This window comes from Dendrobates tinctorius, unplaced genomic scaffold, assembly GCF_039654945.1.
Source record: "Dendrobates tinctorius isolate UK_male_01 unplaced genomic scaffold, ASM3965494v1 ptg000045l, whole genome shotgun sequence".
Lineage (NCBI taxonomy): Eukaryota > Metazoa > Chordata > Amphibia > Anura > Dendrobatidae > Dendrobates > Dendrobates tinctorius.
In genome coordinates this window covers 11,597,682-11,609,786 of record NW_027361713.1, presented here as the reverse complement: position 1 = coordinate 11,609,786, position 12,105 = coordinate 11,597,682, and the positions used below count along the sequence as shown (strand labels likewise).

Sequence of the window (12,105 nt, the reverse complement as noted above, 5' to 3'; positions counted from 1 at the left end):
AAATTGTTTTTCCTGCAATCGGATTGGACATCTCAGCACCACTTGTCTGGAGAAGCAGAAGAACCCCCCAACCAAGGCCTCAGGGCATAATGCAGCAGTTCTTTTTGTATGTGGGGAGGTTGGGAGGGTCTGCGACAATGTACAGCATGTCACTGTGGGGAGCCATGTCGCTACAGGCCTCAAGGACACTGGAGCTGAATGAACCCTCATCCCTCCCGATGTGGCGGCCCCTGAAGAGATTATTCTGGGGAAAACCCTGACTGTCACCAGGACTGTCTCTTGCCGATGGCCCGGGTTTGTTTTGATTGGGGTGCCAGGAGCGGGATGAAGGAAGTGGGTTTGTCTGAAAACTTGCCCATGTTTTGTTGGGGCCTGATTTGGGGAGGATGTTCGTGTATTATGTCCCTGACACCCCTCCCTGATCTGACATTAAGGGTAATGCTGATGCTATTGATGTGAATATGCTTGCTTTACCTGACAGTGAATTACCTGATAATTCTTTACCTGATAACTATTTATCTGATAATGATAATGTGTCTACAGGTGCAGGAGTACTCAGTCACGTCACTGTGCGTGGTGAAATGGCTGAGGAACCCCTAACAGGAGCAAGCGACAGTGCTAAGGGAAATGGGGAGATGCACAGGAACTGTGAGGAAGGTGATGCAACTGACCAGTGCCATAGAGGAAGGTAACTACCCCATATATAGCATTGCTCCTGAGGTATTGGGGTGGATGGGAAGGTAGTACCCATTGCAGCGCTGGCTGAAGGGTCTGTGGAAATCCCCGGGGAGACATCCTATGTAGCTGCTGTCATCCACAGTCAGAGTGTCCAGAATGTAGGTAACACCTGGCCTTCTGGACCCTCCTCAGCCAGAGGGTTGCCTAAACAAGAGATGGACCCAGAGCAGGTTCCAGAGGGTTCCTGTGAGGAAGGGACCTTGATGTCACTTCTGGCTGCCTCCAGCCAGGAGCTCATGGCTGCTCTGCACTCAGATGTGAGCCTGGAGACCTTGAGACGCCTCACACAGGAGCTCCCATCCGAGACTGATAAGGAGAGGGTGTTCTAGGAACGAGGGAGGTTGTACCGGGAGACAGTTCCCGGTAAATCACATAAGGAGTGGTTGAGGGAAAGACAGCTGGTCGTCCCATACCAATATAGGGGTGAGATGTGTGGATTGCCCATAAGATCCCACTCGCTGGACACTTGGGTATCAGCAAAACTAAGGCCCGGCTGTCTCAACACTTCTATTGGCCCAAGATGGGGACAGATGTAACCAACTACTGCTGCTCCTGTATTACCTGTCAAAGAGTGGGGAAGTCAGGGCCTGTTCCCAAGGCTCCCTGATCCCTTTGCCAGTGATAGAGGAGCCTTTCCAGAGGATTGCGGTGGACATTGTGGGAACGCTGACCATCCCCAGCAGCTCTGGAAATCAGTACATCCTCACTATAGTAGACTACGCTACCCGGTACCTGGAAAGAGTGGCTCTGTCTTCAACTAGGGCGGATAAGGTGTTGTACCTGAGCTGGAAGCTTCTGCCGAGTCAAGTTACCTATTCCACCATAGAGGAGTGCCTCTCTATGGTTTGGGCCCTGCAACGTTTGCAGCCCTACCTGTACGGACGCACCTTCACTGTGGGGACCAACCACAACCCCCTGCGTTGGCTGCATACCATGTCTGGCACCAACGAAAAGTTGCTATGCTGGAGCTTCACCCTCCAATAGTACGACTTTACTGTGATACACAAAAAGGGCAGCGAGCATGGCAATGCAGATTGGTTGTCCCGGCGAGGTGAGCCTGCCGAGGTGAGTATGGAGGAGTACTGAGAGGTCCTGCCTCAATAACGCAGTCCAAAAGGTGGAGGTGTCAGGAATATGTTTTAGTGTTTTAGTCACACATACAGAGCTCTGCTACATCTCCTTAGTTTTGTGAATGACATGCTCCACAAACATTCCCCCTCACTAAGCTGCAGCCCCCCTCCTTCTCTCCCTGCCAGTACTGTGTAATTCTATCTCCCTCTTTCTCACCCCTCCCTCAGGAATGTGTTGTGAGCAGCTCACTCAGCCGTGTGGACAAGCACATGGCTCTTTGTCTAGTACAGTGTTCCTTTAAAGATAAAAATAATAGCACCAATTACTGATAGAGGTGGGAAACCGACAGTTTTGGCATCGGCACAATGAGAGTGACCCACTGATGGGTTGTGAAACTTCGGCGACCAGCAGGAGCCGAGAAACGGATTTGGACCCAACCAAGCCAGCCAGCCATGGCATGTTTAGTCTTAAATGAAAGGAAAACTTGTAAGAAAACCTATGATATCTCTGTTGTTTCTTGCAGAGGTTCTCACCCAGAAATATGGCACTCATAAGCTTTTTAGTAACTTTCAACAGTGGAGTGCATGCTATAGCTCCACCCTTTCAGTGATGTCACCCAACACAGAGTATAAGGCTATGAAACCCAATTAGGAGGGTATCTTTCTGCCTGGGGAAACAGCTAGGGGAGGCTGTGCATTTTGACCTGATGATTTGGGAAGGTTCACCTCCCCCAATCCACATGGCGCGCCATTGACTGAAATATGTAAGTTCATCTTTAATCCATTTTTATTTTATAATTGGTGTATATACTGTATCTGTCTCTTTTTGTAACATCTTTTTTACTTTTCTAAACACTGCCTATTCTTTTTGGAGTAAAATCTATAAAACTTTACTAGCTTTGTTCTCCTTGCTGTAAATGTAACCCCACATCTCCGTGCAAAATTCACACTACTGCTGGGTTGGCTCCTGACCAGATATTGATTTTAATATCAGAACTAGGAGCTGGTGGCAGTGAAGTGTGTTCTGGGGTATTTGGTAGGTTCTGGCAGGGACAGAATGGAGGTTTTACATGTGTATTTCCTGCCTGGGACTGGGAATATACATACTGCCCTCCCTGCAGAACGCCAATAGCCAGTACACAGCAAGGCAGCCATTCTGGTGACTACTTATTCTGGGTGTAGTTCCCTGACTGACCTGAGTGTAAGGGGCGCCAGAGAGCTGCAGATTCCAAAACAGAACTGGAAAGTGGGATATAATAAATCCCTTGATGAATTGGTGGGAACCAAACACCCCTGGTTCATGACAATCATCTCACCCTGATTTTCAGCCCATCTGGTTGTTTACCTCTATATAGCACATTTGGTGGGTTATTATTTTCCCCTTGTTAGAGCTTCCCATATTATATGATGTAGCTACTTTGTTCTTTATGTTAATATCAAAGTAGTCTTCTGCCATTATAGCTATTTACACTATTCGCCATGTTGTGAATAAAAGTTGTAAAGGACCCCATGCGTCTACCTCAATGCATCAATAGGAAAGAGTTTAGCTGTCAGTCAGTTCACTTTAATTAAGCACAAAGTTGAGGGTTCCAGAACAGTAAAACGACTACTATAAAACGGGGTTTAAGTACAGACACTGGCTTCTATCAGTCAAGCTGCATACAGACATAATGTCAGATAGAGGATCTGAAGATCATTGGAGTTCCTGGATGTCAGCAATCGGGTACGAGAGGGAATTCTTAACATGGAAGTGTATCGTAAACCATCCTCTAGCAATTCTTTATTGCATTTCAATAGTGCCCATCCTCATTATGCAAAACAATCTTTACCATTGAGCGAGTTCTTAAGGCTTAAAAGAATCAATAGCAATCCTATCAGTTTTAAGAGACAATCACTTGATCTATATCATAGGTTTCTTCAGAGAGGGTATCCTCGATCCATTTTGGATACTGCTTTATACAGAACGGTTAATCAAATGCAGGTTAGTTCAGCTAGTGATCCCAATATCGGTAAAAAAGGGAGGGGTAAAAAAGAAAAAGATAAAAGGTTTGTGTTCAGCTTTAAGTATGGTCCCATGGATAGCTGTATTCGTTAAGTGATAAGGAAAAACTGGCACATTTTGAAAATAGATGCGGATTTGTCAGAGATAGTGGCTAGGGGTTCGTTGATTGCATGCAGACGCAGTACCAGTTTGAGGGATGTTTTGGTACACAACCGCATGAAGAATTGATTAAAACCGGTGTCCCGAAAGTCAATTTCAAATGTGGGCATTGTTCTTTCTGTTCTTTTCATATTACGGGGTGTTCCTTACAAGTTGGATCGATATCACACCGGGTTCGCGATTTTATTACTTGCAGGACCAATTACCTAGTCTATGTTTTGTTTTGCCCTTGTAAGTTTTTTTACATCGGCAAAACAATAGGGCCACTTTTTGCTAGATTCCGGGAACATTTAAACTCTATTCGTTCAGGAAAAGGGGTCCCAAGATTGATTAAACACATCAAAGACCACCAAGTGGGGAATCCAGAGGCATTATGCTTTGCAGGGTTGGAGCAGGTTGTCTTAACTGATTAGGGAGGTGATCTCCATAACTTCTCAGAAGGGAGGCGAGATGGATTATGAGCACTGGAGCTAACAGGCTTCAATGATAAAATTGACATGTCGGTATTCTTGTAATTGTCGTTTTGTATCTCAGTCTAGTCTGTATTAATGTGATATTCACCGTTGTTTGCTCATTTTTAATTGTTTTTATTACTTTGCATCATGCTATGTATTTCTTTGTCTAGGTGGCTGTGGTTTTATTTGCCCACACCGTGGTGATGACAGAAAGGGGGAGGTATTTTGACCTGTTGCAGGTATATACCTTGCCACTTCCTTTCTCCCACACTACCCGTAGAAGCGCATTTGCAACGATCGTTGTCCTACTCACTCCACGTGATACTCTCCTGTCCTGTATATTTTAAACTGCCAAAATAAAGTGGATTTTAAGGGATGGTGAGTGCAACTCTTACTTTTCTTTTTTGTGCATGGACGTTTGCTCTGAAGAAGGCCACTACAAAAAATGTGTGTCATATGAGTCACAAATGCCAAAGAATGCCTCACAATGACACAGATGGTAAGTAAATCTTTTGGTATGTTGCTGATGATAGACTTAGTGAAGCATATACAATATATGAGTCTAACAAGGGACTTTTACTTATGCATCTAAAATTCTGTGGCATATTCCATTGTATAGGAATATAGTAGTATACTTTGCCAATTGGCTGTCGTAAGAAAACATGTATTGCAGGGTATATGTGGGCTATATGGAATATTAGCCTGATAAAAACAGCCCTCTAGATATATTAGGGGTATGAAGGGGACTTTTCTGGCACAGATGGCAAAAGTAGAGAGTAACAGTGTCTCAAAGACTACGTCTATGAGATTTCAGAAATCTCATGAATAGTGTTGAGTATTCCGATACTGCAAATATCGGGTATCGGCTGATATTCGCTGTATCGGAATTCCGATACCGAGTACCGATATTTTTTCAATATCGGATACCGGAATCGGAAGTCCCCATAATTCAATAAGCCACTGTTGTGGCTGTGATTGGCTGCTGAAATGATGTTATCATGATGCGCGGTCTGTGCGCATCATGATGCGCGGTCTGTGCCGACTGCGGGGGGCCTGTACCGACTGCGGGGGGCCTGTACGGACCTGCCGGTGGCCTATGCCGGCTGTCGGGGGTCTGTACGGGCCTGCCGGGGTCTGGTGCCGGCTACCGGGGGTCTGTACGGGCCTGCTGGGGGCTTGTGCCGGCTGTCGGGGGTCTGTACGGGCCTGCCGGGGGACTGTGCTGGCTGCCGGGGGTCTGTACAGGCCTGCCGGGGGCTTGTGCCGGCTGCCGTGGGTCTGTACGGGCCTGCCGGGGGCTTGTGCCGGCTGCCGGGGGTCTGTACGGGCCTGCCGGGGGCTTGTGCCGGCTGCCGGGGGTCTGCATGGGCCTGCCGGGGGCTTGTGCCGGCTGCCGGGGGTCTGTGCGGTCCTGCCGGGGGTCTTGTGTGTGTGTAGGCATCATCCGATGAGACTACAAGTCCCATCGGGCGATGCCTGCTACAATGACAGTGATTGACACATTAGCCAATGATGGGACAGTAGTAGTCTCATCATCCGGCTAATGTGTTGAATGTAAAACAAAAAAAAAATTATATACATACTAATATATACATACTACATACATACTACATATATACTACATTCATACAACATACATACTACATACATACAGTACATACTACATTCATACTACATACATACTACATATATACTACATTCATACTACATACATACTACATACATACTACATATATACTACATTCATACAACATACATACATACTACATATATACTACATTCATACTACAGACATACTACATGCTACAGACATACAGTACATACTACATACATACTACATACATACTACATACATACTACATATATACTACATTCATACTACATTCATACTACATATATACTACATTCATACTACATACATACTACATACATACAACATGCTACAGACATACAGTACATACTACAGGCATACTACATTCATACTACATACATACATACTACATATATACTACATACATACTACATACATACAACATGCTACAGACATACAGTACATACTACATTCATACTACATTCATACTACATACATACTACATATATACTACATACATACATACTACGTACATACTACATATATACTACATTTATACTACATACATACTACATACATACTACATAGATACAACATGCTACAGACATACAGTACATGCTACATAATACTACATACATACTACATATATACTACATTCATACTACATACATACTACATGCTACAGACATACAGTACATACTACATACATACTACATACATACTACATATATACTACATTCATACTACATATATACTACATTCATACTACATACATACTACATACATACAACATGCTACAGACATACAGTACATACTACATGCATACTACATTCATACTACATACATACATACTACATATATACTACATACATACTACATACATACAACATGCTACAGACATACAGTACATACTACATTCATACTACATATATACTACATTCATACTACATACATACTACATATACACTACATACATACATACTACGTACATACTACATATATACTACATTTATACTACATACATACTACATACATACTACATAGATACAACATGCTACAGACATACAGTACATGCTACATAATACTACATACATACTACATATATACTACATTCATACTACATACATACTACATATATACTACATACATACTACATATATACTACATACATACTACATACATACAACATGCTACAGACATACAGTACATACTAGATACATACTACATTCATACTACATACATACTACATATATACTACATTCATACAGCATACATACATACTACATACATACTACATTCATACAACATAAATACATATATACTACATTCATACAACATACATACATACTACATACATACAACATACATACAATATGCTACAGACATACAACATACATACAACATACATACATTCATACAATACATACATACTACATACATACTACATACAATACATTCATACAATACATATAGACATACAGTACATATAACATAGAGTACATACTCACCAATACTTGTCACATTGCTCCCCGAAGCCAGTGTCATCTATGAAAAAATATGAAAATAACAAACAAGCCATATACTCCCTGATCTGCAGAAATCCACGTGTCCCATGCCGATTTCCCGTGGAGAACAGCAGCATCAGCTAATGCGACCGCTCTCTACGGGGCTCCAGGAATCCAATGACGGGAGGTAGGTATCCTTCCGCACTTTATTCCTCCGCCACTGTAAAAAAATAGTCCCTGGTCTCACTTTATGGCAAAAGCTGCGTGGGAACTTTTTCACACAGCAATGCCAAAAGGGAGACTAGGGACTATTTTTTTTTTACAGTGGCGGAGGAATACAGTGCGGAAGGATACCTACCTCCCGTCATTGGATTCCTGGAGCCCCGTAGAGAGCAGTCACATCAGCTGATGCTGCTGTTCTCCACGGGAAATCGGCGTGGGACATGAGGATTTCTGCGGGTCAGGGAGTATATGGCTTGTTTGTTATTTTCATATTTTTTCATAGATGACACTGGCTTCAGGGAACAATGTGACAAGTATTGGTGAGTATGTACTCTATGTTATATGTATTGTATGTCTATATGTATTGTATGAATGTATTGTATGTAGTATGTATGTAGTATGTATGTATTGTATGAATGTATGTATGTTGTATGTAATATGTATGTTGTATGTCTGTAGCATGTTGTATGTATGTATGTAGTATGTATGTATGTTGTATGAATGTAGTATGTATGTATTGCATGAATGTATGTTGTATGTAGTATGTATGTTGTATGAATGTAGCATGTTGTATGTATGTAGTATGTATGTTGTATGAATGTAGTATATATGTATGTAGTATGTATGTATGTATGTTGTATGAATGTAGTATATATGTAGTATGTATGTTGTATGTATGTTGTATGTCTGTAGCATGTTGTATGTATGTAGTAAGTATGTAGTATGTATGTATGTATGTATGTATGCTGTATGAATGTAGTTTATATGTAGTATGTATGTATGTTGCATCAATGTAGTATATATGTAGTATGTATGTAGTATTTATGTATGTTGTATGAATGTAGTATATACTGTATGTAGTATGAATGTAGTATGTATGTTGTATGTATGTTGTATGTCTGTAGCTTGTATGTATGTAGTATGTATGTAGTAAGTATGTAGTATGTATGTATGTATGTTGTATGAATGTAGTATATATGTAGTATGTATGTAGTATGTATATATATATATTTTTTTTTTTCTTTTACATTCAACACATTAGCCGGATGATGGGACTACTACTGTCCCATCATTGGCTAATGTGTCAATCAATGTCATTGTAGCAGGCATCGCCCGATGGGACTTCTAGTCCCATTGGACAATGCCTGCACACACATAAGACCCCCAGCAGGCCCGCACAGACCCCCGGCAGCCGGCACAAGCCCCCGGCAGGCACGTACAGACCCCCGGCAGCCGGCACAAGCCCCTGGCAGGCCCATACAGACCCCCGGCAGCCGGCACAAGCCCCCGGCAGGCCCGTACAGACCCCCGGCAGCCGACAAGCCCCCGGCAGGCCCGTACAGACCCCCAGCAGCCGGCACAAGCCCTCGGCAGGCCCGTACAGGCCCCCGGCAGCCGGCACAAGCCCCCGGCAGGCCCGTACAGACCCCCGGCAGCTGGCACAAGCCCCCGGCAGGCCCGTACAGACCCCCGGCAGCCGACACAAGCCCCCGGCAGGCCCGTACAGACCCCCGCCGGCCGCCACAAGCCCCCGGCAGGCCCGTACAGACCCCCGGCAGCCGGCACAAGCCCCCGGCAGGCCCGTACAGACCCCCGGCAGCCGGCACAAGCCCCCGGCAGGCCCGGACAGACCCCGCCTGCATACACAGACACGCACAGAGTCCGCCCACGCACCGTCCACACTCTTCCCCCCTCCCGAACTGGATGTGCAAGTAAAGAAAGGGGTTTTTTTCATTCCAATATTTCTGTCCCATTGACTTGAATGGGACTTCCGGTATCGGAATCGGCAATACCCGATAGTTTTTTTGTATCGGGTCGATCCAATATTTCTCTATATCGGATGGTATCGCTCAACACTACTCATGAACACAGCTTGACTTTTTGGCCTTAGTATTTTGTGCAAATCAAGTGGTTTTGCAGAATGGAGCATGTCAGTTCTTTCAGCATTTTTTCAGTGTTTTATCAGCATATTTCACCCACTGAAAGCAATGGGTAGAGGCGTAGAGCAAAAAGGGATGGTAAAACACAGGTATCAGTTTTTGCTGCGTTTTTGGTGCCAAAACACGATGAAGTAGAATCAGATTTTTTTTTAAACTTCATCAGCATGCACAAAAGACAAATGTACCATATCAAATACACAGGGAAAAAACAGCAGAAAACACAACACAAACTAAGCAAACCCTGCTTACTTACTGCCAATAGAGTAGGTTTTGACTTTGGGAAAAAATGCACTAAAAATGCAAAGTGTGAACACACCCTGAGTCAAAATAAATGTAATGTTAGCAGAGAATTAGTTTCAGAGACTATACAACTATCCCATCCTTACAACAGTGTCAACACTACAGTATCTGTGACCATACACTAGGTTAGGCTGTTCATATATCAAAAACCATCATAAATTTTTTTTCAATACAATTGACTGATTATCCTTTGCAGGACAGGATAAAAGGTGTCTTGTTCACATACTCAGCTTTGGCACAAACACTGTTTTGAACCTTCTTGCTTCTGGACTGAATGTGTTACTTTTATTATTGATATTTGCTCTGGATTAAATATGTGTTCTTTTTCAACAGTAAAATGCATTCACCTTTTTGGCTTGCCTTGTATCCCCTGTACAAAACTGAAAAATTTAAATGTTTTTTAATAAGACAACAACAAACAAATTGTAATTGTTTGACCAAACAAAATATGCTTAAACTAATTCACTTACCTATACAAGTCTTTCCATCAGAATGAAGTACAAATTTTACATGACAGCCACAGCGTGGACCATATTCAGTATCATCACATGTATGTTGACAACCACCATTTCCATAATTACATGTCACTATAGAGAAGAATGATGTAGAAAATATAGAATAGAATTAATTTGACGTGATGTCGTTGTAGTGTTCAGTAATATTGAGGTTTTGAAGGTGAAAATCATAGGATTTTGGTTTTAGATTCTACATGAATCATGAATGTAAACAACAAATGTTGGCCCAGAATCACTTTAAACTTTCCACATGGAAATAATTTTTCTCTTTAATCTGACACTGCCTCTGTGGTATGGCACAGACAGCATTTTAGTAACTTCATTATTTTCTTAGTTTATATTTGCCCTCATGATTATTTTTCAGCAGCCTCCCCCAATAATTTGTCAATTCCTTCTGTGATATTGCAAACCTGAGCACCAAGCTAGCGTGAAATTGTTTGGAAATCCCACTATGAATTATTATATTTCACATTTACCTGCTATACCTTCTCATTTCCTACATACAGTAATTCAAATATATATCAGTGCCTTGCTCAAGTATTCGGCCCCCTGGAACTTTTCAACCTTTTCCCACATATGCTTCAAACATAAAGATACCAAATGTAAATTTTTGATGAAGAATCTACAACAAGTGGGACACAATTGTGAAGTTGAACGAAATTTATTGGTTATTTTAAATTTTTGTGGAAATTCAAAAGCTGAAAAGTGGCGCGGGCAATAATATTCGGCCCCTGTACTTTCAGTGCAGCAAACTCACTCCAGAAGTTCATTGTGGATCTCTGAATGATCCAATGTTGTCCTAAATAACTAATGATGATAAATATAATCCACCTGTGTGTAATCAAGCCTCTGTATAAATGCACCTGCTCTGTGATAGTCTCAGGGTTCTGTTTGATGCACAGAGAGCATCATGAAGACCAAGGAACACAACAGACAGGTCCGTGATACTGTTGTGGAGAAGTTTAAAGCCGGATTTGGATACAAAATTATTTCCAAAACTTTAAACATCCCAAGGAGCACTGTGCAAGCGATCTTATTGAAATAGAAGGAGTATCATACCACTGCAAATCTACCAAGACCCGGCCATCCCTCTAAACTTTCATCTCAAGCAAGGAGAAGACCATCTCTCAAAGATATCCATACAAAGTGTTGTTTAAAGTTTGCAACAAGCCACCTGGGAGACACACCAAACATGTGGAAGAAGGTGCTCAGGTCAGATGAAACCAAAATCAAACTTTTTGGCAACAATGCCAAACGATATGTTTGGCATTAAGGTAAAACAGCTCATCACCCTGAACACACCATCCCCACTGTCAAACATGGTGGTGGCAGCATCATGGTTTGGGCCTGCTTTTCTTCAGCAGGGAAAGAGAAGATGGTTAAAATTGATAGGAAGATGGATGGAGCCAAATACAGGACCATTTTTGAAGAAAACCTGCAAAAGACCTGAGACTGGGATGGATGGAAATTTGTCTTCCAACAAGACAGTGATCCCAAACACAAAGCAAAATCTACAGTGGAATGGTTCACAAATAAACATATCCAGGTGTTAGAATGGCCAAGTCAAAGTCCAGACCTGAATCTAATCAACAATCTGTGGAAAGAGCT

General features: G+C 42.4%; 1 protein-coding gene across 1 annotated transcript in view; it reads right to left on the bottom strand.

Annotated features, from left to right (window-relative positions):
* SCUBE3 (signal peptide, CUB domain and EGF like domain containing 3) overlaps positions 1-12,105 on the bottom strand; it is a 1,051,867-nt gene that overhangs the window by 829,000 nt on the left and 210,762 nt on the right. The window contains exon 6 of the mRNA XM_073575619.1: positions 10,453-10,569. Coding sequence (XP_073431720.1) covers positions 10,453-10,569 — 117 coding nt within the window. The remainder of the gene's footprint in view (positions 1-10,452; positions 10,570-12,105) is intronic.